This window comes from Delphinus delphis, chromosome 7, assembly GCF_949987515.2.
Source record: "Delphinus delphis chromosome 7, mDelDel1.2, whole genome shotgun sequence".
Lineage (NCBI taxonomy): Eukaryota > Metazoa > Chordata > Mammalia > Artiodactyla > Delphinidae > Delphinus > Delphinus delphis.
This window is the reverse complement of record NC_082689.1, coordinates 78,936,903-78,957,344: the sequence shown is the minus strand read 5'-3', so window position 1 is coordinate 78,957,344 and position 20,442 is coordinate 78,936,903. Positions and strand designations below refer to the sequence as shown.

The window sequence follows — 20,442 nt, the reverse complement described above, 5'->3', positions numbered from 1 at the left end:
ACTTTAATTCATGCTTACCGTCTTTTTCTGAGGCTCATGCTGATAATATTGAAATGACTAATATATCCCAGGTAAGAAATGACCCTCCAACCCTACCCCAAGTACTTCTATAGCAAGCACTATTGTAATGGCTTGTTTGCCTGCCTTCTCTGCCAGACTAGGCAGTAACTTCTAAGGAGTCACTGAACATTTCTGTCTTACGTCCCACTGTTGTCTCCAGAACCCAGAGGGTGAGCTCAACAAAAATCCTTGAACGAGTTTCATACTCAAAATGCCTCTCCTTTCTCCCACACTTTCTCCCACTCTTCTTTTTCATCATAAGCTGAAACTCCCACATCTTCTCTTTTAACTTGAGAATGGCTTTCTTAACCATCTGCAACCTTTCTGAAAAGTACCAACTTATTATCTAGTTAAATGATACGTTTTTCTCCCAATGGCAGACACACAACAGGATTTAGGCTAGAACAGGATAGAATTCACATCATCTTCCTGAGCATCAGTAACCTTCAAAAATAAATTTTAATAAAAATCATTACTACCATTTTGAAAATTAAAATGTCAGTTTTTATTAAGGATAGAAATTGGTTACATGACTAGCATATTATAAGGACAGTGCTGTTAAATGAACTCTAAAATGGACAGCAATATGTAACACACCTGAATTACATAATCTTCTCAAGCAGAAGATGCTATATTCATACCCATAAACCAATTAGCATTCAGTGTCTATCCAGTCAAGGAATGAGCCTCAGTATTCTGATCCAGCTCTTTGTTGAAAGACTATTTTTTTAATAGGATTTTTTTTCATTTATTTATTTATTTTTGACTGCGTTGGGTCTTCGTTACTTTGTGCGAGCTTTCTCTAGTTGCGGTGAGCAGGGGCTACTCTTTGTTGCAGTCTGAGGGCTTCTCATTGCGGTGACTTCTCTTGTTGCAGAACACGGGCTCTAGGCGCGCGGGCTTCAATAGCTGTGGCACACGGGCTCAGTAGTTGTGGCTCACAGGCTCTAGAGCGCAGGCTCAGTAGTTGTGGCACACGGGCTTAGTTGCTCCGCAGCACGTAGGATCCTCCCGGACCAGGGGTCGAACCTGTGTCCCCGGCATTGGCAGGTGGATTCTTAACCACTGCGCCACCAAGGAAGTCCCTGAAAGACTATTCTATTGGTATTAAATTTGTGGTAATAATGAAAGCCTTGGTAGGTATCAAATATAACTGCCAGTTATCAATTTATTGACTCAGCTATAAATTCAACCTATATGTCTACTCAGTAAAAACAAATTGGGCCCCTTATCCTTCCTTTGTAGCTGGCAAGATATTAAGCTTTCTCAGTAGAGGGCGCTGGAGAGGCACTGCAGGAGGAAAGAGCCTTGTTCCTCCTTCAGTGTGTTCAATTGCAGGCTCCTCAGAATCCAGGTCCCCGACAGAGGAAGGGTCCCCCATACGCAGCTTCTCCAGCATTAGGCTCGTGCAGCATGGGCAGCTGCTCCAGTGTCCAACGCCCAAACCCAAGGCCTCCCCAGCACTGAGCGCCCATAGTACCAAATGGCCAGCGGCACCCGGCCACCAGCAGTTCCCCCCAGAAATCCCCTCAGGCATGTTGTAATGGAGGGTCGCTGGAGAGACACCTTCTAAACAGATTCCTCCAGTACCCTAGAGGATGGATCTCCAGCAAGATTCCCTGGCACAAACTCTATGGCAAAGTCTGGATCTAAGTTCGGGGCTGTAGGGTGGGCGGGGGAGGTTTTCCCTGGGTGCTCTGTCTAAGCTACTCCTTATATCTGTTACTCCTATTATCTGGTAGAGTTTTCTCTGTTTCTTATGAGCCAATCCCTCATTATTCCAATCCCGTCATAGTTAATAATTCTTTATATTAAAGTTTCCCTGTTCAAATTACTGTGTGCCTTCTCTCTCCCGACTGGACCCAGACTGAGACAAACCCCTAGAAGCAAAATGAAAGTCAAACACCTTTTTAAAGATACCTTATTGGATACTTCATATAAAGAGAATTTTCCCATGCAAAAAGTTTAGCCATACAGAAATGAAATAACATATTTAAAGAAATAGAAATCATTTACATATTTGGGATTTAGGTAGCTAAGAAAAATGAAAGCATATAGATTTTTCTTATGCTTTTCTACTGATATAAACAGTTCAAATCATCGTAACCATGTTTGTTTACTTTGAGATGAGCAAGATATATCATTTTATTATCCTGGGAGGGTCTCTGCAGTGTCCCCGGTACTTAAAATTGGCTTAATGCTAAGTTAAATGCAGGTCAGTCACAGACAACCAAATGACTTACAAGCTCTGGCTACCCTTCAGTAAAGAATTTTCAAATCCTTCTGTCATCTTTAAGGAAACATTTCTCAATTGTTTAAGTAGAATTGTGAGAGACTACAAAAGGGAGAAGCACCGTTCGGTAATCAGAGCCATGGGCAAGTTATATTACATCACTAGGCACCAGTTTCCTCATGTGTGAAAGGGGGATAAAGATAGCACCTACCTCACAGGGCTGCTGTCAGGACTGAATGAGTAAAGATATGTAATACACTTAAAATTATGCCTAGCAAGTAAGTGTTTGCTATTATTCTTATTATCCATGATCTTATTCCTGAAATGCTATTAATTTTACAATACAATTATAAAATAGACACTATACTCCCTTCATAATTCCAACAGGAGAACCAACATTTTATGTAAGTACTTAGGCTAAGTAAGCAGCAGTAAAAATGTTCTGTATGTCCAGTAGCCTTATACTAATATGGGATTTGGTCAAGTAATGACTACCTGCATCAGAAATACCATGTAAGTAGCTTCTCAAGTGAGTTTTGCTAGGATTCTAATTCTATTTGGAGTAAACGCAAATTTTGTAAATGTTAAGAAATTGCCAATGGCATAATAATCATCCAAACTTCTTATATGTTAGAATGAAGGCTACCTCTTTTTTTCTAAGAATTTGGGGTTGCAGAGAAAGTGAAGTTTCTTTAAATTTAGTTTTATAATTTTTGAAGTTTTATACCTTAGATATTATCTTTGGGTTTAACTCCTGCTGATGGGCAGGTAGATAACTTCAGACAAGTGTTTTCACCTATTCAAATCCTAGTTTCTTCCCCTATAACATGAGGATGGAAATGCCTGTGCTGAAAGATGTTCACAAGAATTAAATGAGATAGGGAATTCCCTGGCATCCAGTGGTTAGGACTCCACACTTTCACGGCAGGGGACCCAGGTTTGATCCCTGGTTGGGAAACTAAGATCCCGCAAGCTGTGCGGTGCAGCCAAAAAAAAAAAAAAAAAAAAGAATTAAATGAGATAATGTCTGTAAAGCTGGGATCACTCATGACATCACCACTGCTCAGTAAGGGAAGGCAGCAGCCATTCTTATTACTATTGCTGAGGATTTTATTACCTAACTTTCTGCCTTATTAATTTCATGACCTCTTTTTTAAACAAGTACGTGTCAGAAGAAGATCCTATAATGTCAATGTGCGTATGATAAAAATTAACCAGAACCTGAAGGTACCTTGAACTTAGTTGCTTACATGCCAGCTTAATATTTCTTTTCTCTCTATTTTCCTTTCCTTCCAAAATAAATGTCTCCTTTCTAAGCTCGAAGTGAAGAGCATGTGAATATTTCTCAATGAGCTCTTTCACCTGTTTTTCATTGTTTGGCTGAGAACCACCTTGAGCATTCCTTATACAAAGTGTGGTAATTTCACCATCCACTGTCTCTTGACATAGAGCATGAAATTTTTTCAGTGTGCTTTCATAAAATCCGCTCGTCTTTTTCAGGTAAAGGAAAATATCTGTGTCGAGAACAAGCCTTTCTCCTCTTCTCATAGTCTCAGGTGTTGAGGACCTGGGTGGCTTTAAAGAGTGACTACTTTTCCATGTACTCCCTCTGGGGCTCTGTCTATTCCTGTTTTTTTCTAAAAGAGAACTTGCTTTTAATAGCAAAGACTCTTTGAGCTTCTTGATAGCCAGAAATGATCCTTGAACGGAGATTCTTCCATTGGCTTCCAAAGGACTGAAGCATAAAGCTGGGATTTCTCTTTTCAGGTCCATTACCAGACTTCCCAGACCAATTTCACTCCGAAAAACAGAAAGATCAAGGACAGCATTTACAGAGCTGAAGACCTAAAATTAAACAGAGAAATTAAAACAGCACCACCTAGTGGAGCAGACTACATAAACACACTCTTTTTCTGCCACTTTCTTGGTCTCCCCTGCAGTAGCCCCTAAACCAGGCCTCAACTGCCTAGCACAGCTGGCTTCTTGTGCCATAGCTGCCCGTCAGACGGATGCCACAACCCTATCAAGCCCACAGTGTTCGATTTGGGATTCACATTTCTCACTGGATTACCCTAAATAAAGGTGGTCAAATATTTTTTCAGAGGCATAATGCTTTTTTGAAACAAAGTCTTAAGCAGAACCCAGAGAAATACACTGTTCTGGTTCTGCTCTGTAGATAGGGGTCCCCGTAGAGAGTCCTCCAAGTTAGAAGTTCCTCAGATGGCTGCACAGAACCCTAGGTTTCTTACAGAATAAAGTTTTAAACCAGTGCTTTGAATTTTACTTTTTCCTCTTACTTCCACCTTTACTGTGTCTTCAAAGCTCCTTTTCAATGTTCATCCTAATTGTTTTTTCCCCTACAAAAGAAGTCTTTAGGTAGATGCCTGACATCATCTATGACAGCATAAAAGCTCACTGTCACTTTAAAAACATTAAGAGGGTCATAGAGAGACATAAAAATGACCAGGCAATAACAAAAAAATTTCAAGACACAGGTTTGACCTTTAACACCGACTCAGGTTAAGAGGAGTTTGCACTTTCTTTTCTAGAAGTCATGGGATGAGGGTGCTTTGTGCCTCCTATGTAGAGGAGATACTCTGCAGAAGAAATGGGATCCAGATAATCAGCATTACACTTACCTTTTCACTAAAATGGGAGACAGTGAGTTGAGCGGGTCTGACCATCTCTGCTAGATAGTGTTTCTCTTTTCTGATGACATTCTCTGCAACTAAGTGGAAAAAGGGCCACCAGAAGTGTTTGTGGCACAATACACTAATAATTATTTTAATTAATAATAATAGAGATGTTCAATGCTTTTAAAATACCTAAGATCTTTTCTGTGTTTCCTCTAAATTCAGCATTTACATAGTTTTTCCTTCTACTTTAACACATTAAAATTTATACATATATATGTATACATACATACGTAAAACACTTGCATGTTTTGTATGTTATATATAATACATAACAAACACCTAAAAGTAAATCCCCCACCACTCTGTTAATTATGGTCATGAGGAGACTTCACCTTTCTGAATCCAGGATATCACACTGTCCTGGTTTGTTTTCCTCTAATTCACTGGCTGACCTGCTCAGTCTCCTTCACTAATTATCCTTCCCTCCCCATTCTCTAGGCTTTGGCATGCCCCCTCCCACCCCCCTGCCCTGCCGCCGCCTCAGGCCTCACACCTCTTTGCTAACCTTACACCCACCCCCTGGGTGATGTCAACAATTTCCACAGCTTTAGACATCATCTCTCTATGTAAATCACCTTGAAAATTCTCTCTTCAACATCGACCTTTCTCCCTTCTGCCTGTGGAACTCTCTACTTCATTATCTGAATAGACGTCTCAACGACCAAAATTCAACTCTTAGTAACTAGCTCCCTTCCAAAAGTACTCTTCCTCCCGTGTTCAGCAACTCAGAAAATGACACTTAGTCCATCTACAAATTCTGAACACCCACCAGTTCTCAATCACCTGCCCTGCTACCACCCTAGTCAAAACCAGCACCGACTGGTAGCTCTTATGCTCCACATGTGTCTGCCAGATGGATCACGTTTAAAAAGGACATCACATTCTGTCAGTCCTCTGCTTAAAACCCTCCAATGGCTTCCCATGTCACCTAGAATAAAATCCAGACACCTTACTTTGACCCATGTGCTCCTAAACATAACCTGGTCCCAGCTGCCCATCTAACCACATCTCCTATTCTCTCCTCCTTGCTCATCCCACTCCAGTCACACGAACCTCCCCACTGCTCTTCAGAACGCCCAGCAGGCTGCCCCTCAGAGAATGTTTCCCAGTCCTTCCGTGTGCCTAGAATTTTCTTCCCCCTTATCTGCATGAGTCATTCCCTTACTTCATTCAAGTCTCTGTTCAAATGTCACCCAAACAGAGTATTTTCCTAACCACTCTACCTAAAGTAGCGCTATCCATCACACTCTATCCCTTTATTCTTCTTTATATTTTTTATAGCACCATAGTATATAATATGTATAAATATATAAGTATACATAAATATACAAATAAATAAAGCACACAACAATTATATATTCATTTATTGGCTTGTTTATTATCTCTACACAGATGTATGCTTCATGAAAAAAAATATTTTGCCTATTTCATTCATTGCTGTATAACCTCAAGGCCTAGAATGGTGCCTGAAAAGTAATAGGTGCTCAATAAATACTTGGGAATAAATGAATGAATGAGCCCTCTCTTTCTCTCTCTGAGTTAATCAATGCAATACACAAAACTAATAATTTCCCTTAATAATATAAAATTATTAACTTCTACTTTCCCCTTAGAGCAATAATAAGGAGCCCTTCCCGCCATCCCTTACCTGAACATCCCCATTGAGAAGGAATGACATAACGAATGGTGAGAGATACCCTCAGTCTTTTGGATACCCACAGATACCCACACTGATAACCCACAGTCTTTTGGATCTCTCTCTGGACCCTATCTTCCCTCAAGCAGAGCAAGGTCTCTTCTGCTCCTACTCTTATGTAGTACTTTTATCTCCAAAAGGCTGGCATGGAGACTCACCTTTCTTTGGCAACTTATTCTACCAGCCACTGTGCTGTACCGAAGGCTGCCCCATCCATGAGGCTGGAGGGGTGAATAGCTCTGCAGACCCAACTTCCTCACTTATGTCAGTTTGGAGGTGGGGAACAGAATGGCTCACTCTAACCTCAGATCCAAACCATATATCTTCAGTCCAACGTTCCCAGTAATAAAGCAGATACTATATGAGAATATCCATTTGTTGGTTTGATCAAAGAGAAGCAAATGGTATAATTATACTGCTGAAGCCACCTCAAAATTGTCCAAGTATTTACCTTTTTTGTGAGATTATAGATAACTTTTGTGGGGTTTTTTTCTGTATTTTACAAATTTTCTACAATAAAACATATCACCTTTATCCCAAGATATAGACAGCTTTAAAATATAGAAAAAAGAAGTCTTTAACACTGCCAGTTATTGACAACTCTATCATGAGACATTTTCACATTGCTTAACACACTATTGTGCCACTTTTATACTCAAGAATAGAATTATTGAGGAACTTCAAGATGGCGGAAGAGTAAGCCTTGAAGATCACCTTCCTCCCCACAAATACATCAGAAATACATCTGCAGGTGGAACAGCTCCTACAGAACACCTACTGAACGCTGGCAGAAGACCTCAGACCTCCCAGAAGGCAAGAAACTCCCCAGGGGCAAGAAACTTACCCTACCTGGGTAGGGTAAAAGAAAAAAGAAACAACAGAGACAAAGAATAGGGACGGGAGCTTCCCTGGTGGCGCAGTGGTTGAGAGTCCACCTGCCGATGCAGGGGACACGGGTTCGTGCCCCGGTCCGGGAGGAACCCACATGCCGCAGAGCGGCTGGGCCCATGAGCCATGGCCGCTGAGCCTGCACGTCCAGAGCCTGTGCTCCGCAACGGGAGAGGCCATGGCAGTGAGAGGCCTGCGTACCACAAAAAAAAAAAAGAATGGGATGGGACCGGCACCAGTGAGAGGGAGCTGTGAAGGAGGAAAGGTTTCCACCCACTAGGAAGCCGCTTCGAGGGCAGAGACTGCAAGTGGCGGACGGGGGGGAACTTCATAGCCACAGAGGAGAGCAAAACAACAGGGGTGCGGAGGGCAAAGCGAAGAGATTCCCGCACAGAGGGTCGGTGCCAACCAGCACTCACCAGCCCGAGAAACTTGTCTGCTCACCCGCCGGGGCAGGCGGGGTCTGGGAGCTGAGGCTCGGGCTTCGGAGGTCAGATCCCAGGGAGAGGACTGGGGTTGGCCGCATGAACACAGCCTGAAGGGGTTAGTGCACCACGGCTAGCCAGGAGGCAGTCCGGGAAAAGTCTGGAGCTGCTGAAGAGACAAGAGACTTTTTCTTGCCTCTTTGTTTCCTGGTGCAGGAGGAGAGGGGATTCAGAGCGCTGCTTAAAGGAGCTCCAGAGATGGGCGTGAGCCACGGCTAACAGCGCAGACCGCAGAGACGGGCATGAGACGCTAAGGCTGCTGCTGCTGCCACCAAGAAGCCTGTGTGCGAGCACAGGTCACTATCCACACCCCCCTTCCAGAGAGCCTGTGCAGCCCGCCACTGCCAGGGTCCCGTGATCCAGGGACAGCTTCCCAGGGAGAACGCACGGCGCACCTCAGGCTGGTGCAACGTCACATGAGCCTCTGCCGCCGCAGGCTCGCCCCCCACGCCGTACCTCTCCTTCCCCCCAGCCTGAGTGAGCCAGAGCCCCCGAATCAGGGGCACCTTTAACCCCGTCCTGCCTGAGCGAAGAACAGACGCACTAAGGTGACTTACACGCAGAGGTGGTGCCAAATCCAAAGCTGAACCCCAGGAGCTGTGTGAACAAAGAAGAGAAAGGGAAATCTCTCCCAGCAGCCTTGGGAGCAGCGGATTAAATCTCGACAATCAACTTGATGTACCCTGCATCTGTGGAATACCTGAATAGACAACAAATCATCCCAAATTGAGGAGGTGGACTTTGGGAACAATGATATATTTTTTTTTTCCCCTATTTCTCTTTTTGTGAGTGCGTATGTCTATGCTTCTGTGTGTGATATTGCCTGTATAGCTTTGCATTTACCATTTCTCCTAGGATTCTGTCTGTCCATTTTTCTGTTTTCTTTTTTTTTTTTTACTTAAAAATTTTTTTCTTAATAATTATTTTTTATTTTAATAACTATTTTATTTTACTTCATTTTATCTTCTTTCTTTCTTTCTTTCTTTTTTTCTTTTTCTTCCTCCCTCCCTCCCTCCCTCCCTCCCTTCCTTTCTTTCTTTCTTTCTTTCTACTTTTTCTGCCTTTTATTCTGAGCTGTGTGGATGAAAGGCTCTTGGTGCTCCAGCCAGGCGTCAGGGCTGTGTCTCTGAGGTGGAAGAGCCAAGTTCAGGACACTGGTCCACAAGAGACCTCCCAGCTCCACATAATATCAAACAGTGAAAATCTCCCAGAGATCTCCAGCTCAACACCAAGACCCAGCTCCACTTAACGACCAGCACGCTACAGTGCTGGACACCCTATGCCAAACAACTAGCAAGACAAGAACACAACCCCATCCATCAGCAGAGAGGCTGCCTAAAATCATAAAGATCAGATCAGAAATAAATGAAAAAGAAATGAGGGAAAGGATAGCAAAGATCAATAAAACTAAAGGCTGGTTCTTTGAGAAGATAAACAAAATTGATAAACCATTAGCCAGACTCATGAAGAAAAAAAGGGAGAAGGCTCAAATCAATAGAATTAGAAATGAAAAAGGAGAAGTAACAACTGACACTGCAGAAATACAAAGAATCATAAGACATTACTACAAGCAACTATATGCCAATAAAATGGACAAGCCGGAAGATATGGACAAATTCTTAGAAAAGCACAACCTTCCGAGACTGAAACAGGAAGAAACAGAAAATATAAACAGACCAATCACAAGCACTGAAATTGAAACTGTGCCTCCAACAAAAAAAAGCCCAGGAATAGATGGCTTCAAAAGTGAATTCTATCAAACATCTAGAGAAGAGCTAACACCTATCCTTCTAAAACTCTTACAAAATATAGCAGAGGGAGGAACACTCCCAAACTCATTCTACGAGGCCACCATCACCCTGATACCAAAACTGGACAAAGATGTCACAGAGAAAGAAAACTACAGGCCAATATCATGGATGAACATAGATGCAAAAATCCTCAACAAAATACTAGCAAACAGAATCCAACAGCACATTCAACGGATCATACACCATGACCAAGTGGGGTTAATCCCAGGAATGCAAGGATTCTTCAATATACGCAAATCAAACAATGTGATACACCATATTAACAAATTGAAGGAGAAAAACCATATGATCATCTCAATAAATGCAGAGAAAGTTTTTGACAAAATTCAACACCCATTTATGATAAAAACCCTCCAGAAAGTAGGCATAGAGGGAACTTTCATCAACATAATAAAGGCCATATATGACAAACCCCCAGCCAACATCATCCTCATTGGTGAAAAACTGAAACCATTTCCACTAAGATCAGGAACAAGACAAGGTTGCCCCTTCTCACCACTATTATTCAACACAGTTTTGGAAGTTTTAGCCACAGCAATCAGAGAAGAAAAAGACATGCAAGGAATCCAAGTCAGAAAAGAAGAAGTAAAGCTGTCACTGTTTGTAGATAACATGATACTATACATAAAGAATCCTAAAGATGCTACCAGAAAACTACTAGAGCTAATCAATGAATTTGGTAAAGTAGCAGGATACAAAATTAATGCACAGAAATCTCTAACGTTCCTACACACTAATGATGAAAATTCTGAAAGTGAAATTAAGAAAATATTCCCATTTACCACTGCAACAAAAAGAATAAAATATCTAGGAATAAACCAACATAAGGAGACAAAAGACCTATATGCAGAAAATTATTAGACACTGATGAAAGAAATTAAAGATGATACAAATAGATGGAGAGATACACCATGTTCTTGGATTGGAAGAATCAACACTGTGAAAATGACTATACTATCCAAAGCAATATACAGATTCAATGCAATCCCTATCAAACTACCAATGGCATTTTTCAAAGAACTAGAACAAAAAATTTCACAATTTGTACGGAAACACAAAAGACCCCGAATAGCCAAAGCAATCTTGAGAACAAAAAACAGAGCTGGAGGAATCAGGCTCCCTGACTTCAGACTATACTACAAAGCTACAGTAATCGAGACAGTATGGTACTGGCACAAAAACAGAAATAGAGATCAATGGAACAGGATAGAAAGCCCAGAGATAAACCCACACACATATGGTCACCTTATCTTTGATAAAGGAGACAAGAATATACAGTGGAGAAAAGACAGCCTCTTCAATAAGTGGTGCTGGGAAAACTGAACAGCTACATGTAAAAGAATGAAATCAGAAAACTCCCTAACACCATACAGAAAAATAAATTCAAAATGGATTAAAGACCTAAATTTAAGGCCAGACACTATCAAACTCTTAGCAGAGTACATAGGCAGAACACTCTATGACATAAATCACAGCAAGATACTTTTTGACCCACCTTCTAGAGAAATGGAAATAAAAACAAAAATAAACGAATGGGACCTAATGAACATTAAAAGCTTTTGCACAGCAAAGGAAACCATACACAAGACCAAAAGACAACCCTCAGAATGGGAGAAAATATTTGTAAGTGAAGCAACTGACAAAGGATTAATCTCCAAAATTTACAAGCAGCTCATGCAGCTCAATATCAAAAAAACAAACAATCCTATCAAAAAATGGGCAGAAGACCTAAATAGACATTTCTCCAAAGAAGATATACAGATTGCCAACAAACACATGAAAGAATGCTCAACATCATTAATCATTAGAGAAATGCAAATCAAAACTACAATAAGATATCATCTCACACCAGTCAGAATGGCCATCATCAAAAAATCTACAAACAATAAATGCTGGAGAGGGTGTGGAGAAAAGGGAACCCTCTTGCACTGTTGGTGGGAATGTAAATTGATACAGCTACTATGGAGAACAGTATGGAGGTTCCTTAAAAAACTAAAAATAGAACTACCATACGACCCAGCAATCCCACTACTGGGCATATACCCTGAGAAAGCCATAATTCAGAAAGAGTCATGTACCACAATGTTCATTGCAGCTCTATTTACAATAGCCAGGACATGGAAGCAACCTAAATGTCCATCAACAGATGAATGGATAAAGAAGATGTGGCACGTATATACAGTGGAATATTACTCAGTCATAGAAAGAAAATAAATTGAGTTATTTGTAATGAGGTGGATGGACCTAGAGTCTGTCATACAGAGTGAAGTAAGTCATAAAGAGAAAAACAAATACCGTATGCTAACACATATATATGGAATCTAAAAAAAAAAAAAAAAGGTCATGAAGAACCTAGGGGCAAGATGAGAATAAAGACGCAGACCTACTTGAGAATGGACTTGAGGATACAGGGAGGTGGAAGGGTAAGCTGAGACAAAGTGAGAGAGTGGCATGGACATATATACACTGCCAAACGTAAAATAGATAGCTAGTGGGAAGCAGCCACGTAGCACAGGGAGATCAGCTCAGTGCTTTGTGACCACCTAGAGGGGTGGGATAGGGAGGGTGGGAAGGAGGGAGACACAAGAGGGAAGAGATATGGGGACATAGGTATATGTATAACTGATTCACTTTGTTATAAAGCAGAAACTAACATACCATTTTAAAGCAATTATACTCCAATAAAGATGTTTAAAAAATAGAATTATTATTTTTAAATACACTTTAAACTTTACCAGTCCCATGAATTATTTTAATGAAATTCAATTTTTAATTTCATTACAGAAGTATTTCTAAGATTACAAAAACTTGATTGGGAAATACCTTTTTTTTCTTTGAATGTTACATATGCAACTCCCTTGGTTCTTGTTGGATATATCACATCTTCAACAACTCCACCCTCATTCTCAATATCTTGAAAGTGACTCTTCACTAATACGGTCAGCGATTGATCATTAATGGAACCAACTGGAAGACCAGCAACTACAATTGTTCTTTCAGAAGCTTTGGATTCCTTGACCTTCAAAACTGATGCCTGCAAAAACACAGTAGGATACTCTTCAAATATATAAGATTCTGCTTAATATAGGCAATGTTACACACCAGTGGGAAAAGCTATTTTATTCAATAAAGGCGCTCTTGCAATTGATTAGATACTTGAAAACAAATATTAAGGTTAGAGCCTGGCCTCATACCATATGCCAGCATAAACTCTATATAAATTTGAGAGTTAAAATGTAAAAAGGAAACCCCTTTTATTAATAAATGGAAAACACTGGTTAACATTTGTCTGATTTTAGAAAGACCTAAAAATAATTGTAATCACAAAGGAAAAGATTGAGATATAAATTTTTTTTAAGATTTTTTTTTTTGATGTGGACCATTTTTAAAGTCTTTGTTGAATTTTTTATAAAATTGCTTCTGCTTTATGTTTTGGTTTTTTGGCCCTGAGGCATGTGGGATCTTAGCTCCTTGACCAGGGACCACCTGCAGGGGAAGGGGAAGTCTTAACCAATGGACTGCAGGGAAGTCCCGAGATATAAATTTTTTAAATCAAAAATTTTTTAAAAGTCAAGCTAATCAATGAAAAAAAAAGAACAAAATACCTAGGAATAAACCTAAGCAGACAAAAGACCTGTACGCAGAAAACTGTAAAACACTGATGAAGACATTAAAGATGATACAAATAGATGGAGAGATATACCATGTTCTTGGATTGGAAGAATCAACATTGTGAAAATGATTCTACTACCCAAAGCAATCTACAGATTCAATGCAATCCCTATCAAACTACCACTGGCATTTTTCACAGAACTGGAACAAAAAATTTCACAATTTGTATGGAAACACAAAAGACCCCGAATAGCCAAAGCAATCTTGAAAACGAAAAACAGAGCTGGAGGAATCAGGCTCCCTGACTTCAGACTATACTACAAAGCTACAGTAATCGAGACAGTATGGTACCGGCACAAAAACAGAAATAGAGATCAATGGAACAGGATAGAAAGCCCAGAGATAAACCCATGCACATATGGTCAACTTATCTTTGATAAAGGAGACATGAATATACAGTGGAGAAAAGACAGCCTCTTCAATAAGGGGTGCTGGGAAAACTGGACAGCTACATGTAAAAAAATTAAATTAGAACACTCCTTAACACCGTACACCAAAATAAACTTAAAATGGATTAAAGACCTAAATGTAAGGCCAGCCTCTATCAAACTCTTAGAGGAAAACACAGGCAGAACACTCTATGACATAAATCACAGCAAGATCCTTTTTGACCCATGTCCTAGCAAAATGGAAATAAAAACAAAGATAAACAAATGGGACATAATGAAACTTAAAGGCTTTTGCACAGCAAAGGAAACCATAAACAAGATGAAAAGACAACCCTCAGAATGGGAGAAAATATCTGCAAATGAAGCAACTGACAAAGGATTAATCTCCAAAATTTACAAGCGGCTCATGCAGCTCAATATCAAAAAAACAAACAACCCAATCCAAAAATGGGCAGAAGACCTAAATAGACATTTCTCCAAAGAAGATATACACATTGCCAACAAACACATGAAAGTCTGCTCAATATCACTTATCATTAGAGAAATGCAAATCAAAACTACAATGAGGGGCTTCCCTGGTGGCACAGTGGTTGAGAGTCCACCTGCCGACGCAGGGGACACGGATTCGTGCCCCGGTCCGGGAGGATCCCACATGTCACAGAGCGGCTGGGCCCGTGAGCCATGGCCGCTGAGCATGCGCGTCAGGAGCCTGTGCTCCGCAACGGGAGAGGCCACAATAGTGAGAGGCCCACGTACCGCAAAAAAAAAAAAAAAACTACAATGAGGTATCACCACACACTGTCAGAATGGCCGTCATCAAAAAATCTACAAACAATAACTGCTGGAGAGGGTGTGGAGAAAAGGGAACCCTCCTATAATGTTGGTGGGAATGTAAATTGATACAGCCACTATGGGGAACAGTATGGAGGTTCCTTAAAAAACTAAAAATAGAACTACCATACGACCCAGCAATCCCACTACTGGGCATATACCCTGAGAAAACCATAATTCAAAAAGCGTCATGTACCACAATGTTCATTGCAGCTCTATTTACAATAGCCAGGACATGGAAGCAACCTAGGCGTCCATTGACAGGTGAACGGATAAAGATGTGGCACATATATACAATGGAATATTACTCAGCCATAAAAAGAAATGAAATTGAGTTATTTGTAACGAGGTGGATGGACCTAGCGACTGTATTAAATAGTGAAGTTAAGTCAGAAAGAGAAAAACAAATCCCGTATGCTAACACATATATATGGAATCTAAAAAAAAAAAAAAAAGTGGTTATGAAGAACCTAGGGGCAGGATAGGAATAAAGATGCAGATGTAGAGAATGTACCTGAGGACATGGGGAGGGGGAAGGGTAAGCTGGGACGAAGTGAGAGAGTGGCAGGGACATACATACACTACCAAATGTAAAATAGATAGCTAGTGGGAAGCAGCCACATAGCACAGGGAGATCAGCTCGGTGCTTTGTGACCACCTAGAGTGGTGGGATAGGGAGGGTGGGAGGGGGACACAAGAGGGAGGAGATATGGGGATATATGTTTATGTATAGCTGATTCACTTTGTTATACAGCAGAAACTAACACACCATTGTAAAGCAGTTATACTCCAATAAAGATGTTACAAAAGAAAAAAAAAGTTAAGGTAACCACAAAATTTTGTAGTTTGGAGTTGGCTGTATGTTTTCTTGATTGCAGAGTTGAAAGTACATAAGGTAATAAAAAACATATTCTTTTTTTTCTTTTTTTTTTTTTTGGTAAAATTAGGAAAAAGTCACCATAAAAAAATAAAACCCTGGAAATAACATTGGAGCTACAGTGAAGTAAACCCTGCCTTCCAGCACCTAACTGAAATAGAATTCAACCACTGAGAGCACATGCTATTGTAGACTGTGCCACCCTGGGAATAGAGGACCAAGTGCAAGTAGATCCTTCCCTGGGCTCACTCTCTGTGAACTTCTTGTATTAAGGTTTTAATTTGTTCCCCAGCTCATTTAGGGGAGTGGACCTATAAACTTCTCCCAATGCATATGTAGGTAGTCCAGCTTGATTACACCAGAGCTCAGACATAATCTATCCTAAATTACCCCCAGGGAGGACAGGATGTCTCACAGGTCCAAGTAATGGTTAATAGATCATAAAGATGTTTCGGTTTTTAGTTCAGAGGACTCTATATACTCAGAGTAGGACTTCACTGGGGATAGGCAAACAGCTTCTGACCTCCCTGATCAAGAAAACAGTCTAAGCACACACACAGTGTCCATTCTAACCCAGGAGCATCTTAAAATGAAAGTAGAAGAATAAAAAAGAGAATAAACACAATTAAGGGGAGCAATCAGCAGCATAGGGGAGATTTCAACAATTTCTTGAAGACGGAAAAGATACAGAAGTATGTGGAAGGATAAGACAGAGGGAATCCAGAATAAAGAAAAGGGGGTTGCAATGCAAAGGTGACAACTTTCATGGCAAGAACCTCAGAAATGAAAAAAGGGACCAAAACCAGAAAGATTAGTTGAAAAGCTAGCGGCAAAACAAAACTGAATGGACACTCTAGGGAGAATCTGACCTGCTAGTGTGGGTGCTGGCACCCCAGAGCAAGCCCCCTCCCCCTCCACTTTCTGGCATTTGCAAGGGCCCAAGCCTAAAGATCATAAGTAAATTAAAGTGTGCATGTTTTCAGTAAATTATAGAATACCAAAAAAAGAGAATCTATTTGACACAGCTGCGAGGAACATTTTTCTGTAAGTGGAAAAAGGAAAAATACACATGACATTGGACCAAAAGGAGAAAAAGTAATCACAGCACACTATTATTAGGCCCTGCTGTAAACAGTAGTTACTGTTTGCATAATAATATAGACACTCTCATTGGTTTTTATCTTTTAGACTAATTCTGTTAAATCTTCAAAATACCAAAGACTTAAATATGATTATAGAATAAAATGGAAACATTCAACCCTGTCAATGTAAGAATAAAGGCAAAACTAACAGAAGTTGAGAAAAAAAGATAGAAAGAAAAATCTATACTTATATTACTGAAAATCATGTAATACCATCAAAATTTTAAGTATATTATGAAAGTTACAAAAACAGTCCACAGGAGAATTTAAAAATATTAATAAAACTTTCAAGCTTGAAAGGTGGGAGAAGTCAGAGGTTACTTGAGTGAAATCCTTATTTATCATAGCAGGAATTCAATAATAGAAAATGCCTAAAGTCAATGATGACCGCCCCCAGGATATGCACTCTCTCAGCATCTCCTCTGACTTTTCAGCTGGTGGTTATAAAATAAGGTGGCAAAAATGTACCTGCATTTCTTAGAATATAGAGTATCTTGTCGATTAGTTAATCAATTAACAAATACAGTATTAATGAAGCAGGTGTTCTATATCTGGCAATATGCTGGGTACCAAAGATGACACATACGAAGACATAAAGCACACCCCTCACCCTGACATTGTTCCACCATAAAACCTTACTGAGCATTTATTATGTGCGGGGCACCTGGATGGGCCTTAAGATTACCAACACACACACAAAAAGAGCCTCTAAGTTATGGATGAGAAGGAGGCAGGCACATACACAAATCATTTCAACAGAGCTTGGTAGGCACAAAAAGAGGGAGGCCTACTTCTCTACAAGAAGAACAGACCAACACCCCAAAATCTGAGAAGGATACAGGACCATTCACAATAAAGCTCACTTAGGATTAGGAAGCAAGATTAATTCTGGCTAAAGCAGTCAAAGAAGGCTTCATGAAACAGAGACCTTGAAGGTTGAGGTCGAATTTTAACTAATGGTCAAATTTAATTAAAAATGCAAAAGAGGGCTTCCCTGCTGGCGCAGTGGTTGAGAGTCCGCCTGCTGATGCAGGGAACACGGGTTCGTGCCCCGGTCCGGGAAAATCCCACATGCCACGGAGCAGCTGGGCCCGTGAGCCATGGCCGCTGAGCCTGCGCGTCCGGAGCCTGTGCTCCGCAATGGGAGAGGCCACGACAGTGAGAGGCCCGCGTATAGCAAAAAAAAAAAAAAAAAACCAACAACAACAACAAAAAATTGATTAAAAAAAAAAAAAAAGCAGAAGAGTTCACAGCAAAAGCAAAGGGACAGAGGAATGGAGAATGAAAATGGCTCATATTGAGACATATAAAGCAAAGGTAGTATATCCTGAAAAGGAAACTCATAATAATTATGGACTCTTCGTTATGGGAGGTACTTTTAATGGAGGAAAACAGTTTCTTAAAATATTCAGGGACAAATAAATTGCACAGGAAACAATAAAAATATAAAAATGTGTTCCTCCATCCTAGCCCCAAGTGGTAAGATGTAATTATCCCAAAATAGTTCTTTCTAGAAAAGGAAAAAAAAAAAATGACAGATTTTTGAGACTTTAAGGGGATTTTTATTTCACATGAGATTTGTCTTGATTTACTATACATCTGGCTCTAACAGTCGACACCAACCTTCACGGATAAGTGGCTAGTGAATTAGCTTCCTTTTCTTCATCAGTGCCAAAGAAAATCTTTAAATCAATTTAAATTCGGAAAATCTTACTCCGCCTCTGCCCTCATCAATACTAATACCATATTTCTTTGTTCAAATGTCTACATTTATCTTTGAAATCAAAGAAACTTCTCCTTGATGTCTATTGATGTCTTCTACCCACCGTTAAGAAGAAAAAGAGAGGTCTTGGAGATAGCCCTTTCAAGAGTTACCATATGGAGTTACAGAATTTTGAAACAGCAGCATTTTGGTCGGCAGGTATTAAAATGACGGCAATTTCCCTGCATCGATGATACATTTTAAGAGACTTTTGACCATAGTATCAGAAAACAAAAAGAAAAACTGTGAGTTTATTTTTGTAAGTAAAGCACTTGGGAGAGATAATTAAATTTATTCACTGAGTTCGCTTACATTCCTTTTCTCAAAATTAGGTGTCTATTTTCATTCACGTTGCCTTTACCGCCACCGGTAAACAAAGTCGCACTTGCACTTCACAACTGCTTGGGCACTTCTGACCGGGAATTGAGGGCCCTGCCACTGCTTTTAAGCGCTTGATACAAAGTACACGGAAGCCTAAATCTTAAATTTGCTAACTGTTCTTGCTAGGCAGCAAAGATGGTGACAACACAGAGCCCTTTGTGTCTGGAGAAAGAACTAAGGCCACAAGAGAAAATTCCCGCTAAGACGTCAGGCTGCTTTCCCAACTGTGTCCTTGGCTAGAATCCTTCTTGCTGGCCCTTTACAAAAGGAAACGGTGGCCTCCATTTCTGGGCAATTCTCTCCTCTACTGCTCCCAAAGTGTGGCAGGACAACAGTTAAGCCCTAACACTGGCTGCGAGTCCACTCGTCGACCAAACAGCTGTGTCCCCGACAACCAGGCAGTAGGTGCCGGAGGAGGCCGCGGCGATGCGTCCCTTTGGAGCTGGCCTGCGGTGAAGCGCGCGGAACTGCCACCCGTACAGGTGCAGACAAACCGGGCTAGGTTTGCCTTCAGGGTCCCTCCCCGCGCCTCCCCGGTCACCCCGCACCCTCGCCCGTTCTGCCCGGCTCCGCGTCCTCCTGGGGGACCATGGTGACGGGACGAGGACCACTCCGCCCTGCAAAACCCAAAGCAAAAGCAACTTGCCATGGCGGAAGAGAGACGCGCCCTCGGCGGCCGGCGGGGCCCAGAGCTAGCGGAGCGCGGGTGGCGCGGCGGGAGCTGGCTGACGGGTTTTGGTTTCGGTTTTCTGTTCCCGCTCGTTTGGAGACAGCCCCTCCACCCCACCCCGCGGTTCTGCGGCCTCAGGGTCTCGGGGCCTCGGGATGAGAGCCCGGACCTGGGGCAGTTGCTCTCCGGACGCCCTCGGTAGTTTCTCAACTTTTGAAATCAAGCTGGAGAGAGGTCGGGGGGGATTCCCCGGCGGGAATGCGGGGATTCTCCGGGTGCTGTGTCTGTCCTGTGGGCAGTGGATCGTCCTTCCTATGCCATCTTTATCTCCCTAGTTGTGTTCTCACCGCACCACGCCTGTTTCTCCTCTCGTCCCCTGTCCAGGACCAGTGGCCAGGTGCGCAGAGCACAGGATGAAAGGTCCCTGCTAAAAGAGAGCTCACCATCCTGGCCATCCCGCGCTCAGATTCCTGAGTCTGGCACCACAGGGACACAGGGAATCTACATACATAGCTTAAAAGTCAAAGAGAGCATGAGTAAGAAAAGCAAATAGCTGGCTAGTATGCAGAAGTTCAATTCCACTCCTAAGAAATACAAATTGAAATCATAACAGGATCCCCTTTTTTCCATGATTAGAGTGGCAAAAATTAAAAAGTGCTGATAATACCCAGTGTCAGCCAGAGTATGAGGAAACAACAATGTTGCTGCAAGCATAGATAGGTTAAGGATTTTGGCCCCTCTCAAAAATGTAAAGTGAAAAAAAAAAGAAAAGTAAAAATGCATATATATCCTTAGAATTAGCAACTCCACTTTCAGAAATGAACTGAAGTTACAGTGCACAAGTAGAAC

At 41.3% G+C, this 20,442-nt stretch overlaps 1 protein-coding gene across 1 annotated transcript; it reads right to left on the bottom strand.

Moving 5' to 3' along the window:
- Nucleotides 1-541: 541 nt before the first annotated feature.
- RBM43 (RNA binding motif protein 43) lies at nt 542-19,572 on the bottom strand. The gene is made up of 4 exons (XM_060015415.1): nt 19,273-19,572; nt 12,693-12,903; nt 4,933-5,021; nt 542-4,138 (listed from the first exon to the last, which is right to left on the bottom strand). The coding sequence occupies exons 1-4, from the start codon at nt 19,570-19,572 to the stop codon at nt 3,407-3,409; spliced, it is 1,332 nt and encodes a 443-aa protein (XP_059871398.1). The 3' UTR covers nt 542-3,406.
- Between the last annotated feature and the right edge of the window lie 870 nt (nt 19,573-20,442).

Bases quoted from the DNA above. Each gene is read 5' to 3' on its own strand.
- RBM43 (XM_060015415.1), bottom strand. From the start codon at position 19,572: ATGGCAAGTTGCTTTTGCTTTGGGTTTTGCAGGGCGGAGTGGTCCTCG. The intron at 12,904-19,272 runs GTGTTAGGGCTT...GTGTTTTTGCAG, and splicing joins GACGAGTGGACTCGCAGCCA to GCATCAGTTTTGAAGGTCAA. The intron at 5,022-12,692 runs GTATTTCCCAAT...TTTTCCACTTAG, and splicing joins AACATTCAAAGAAAAAAAAG to TTGCAGAGAATGTCATCAGA.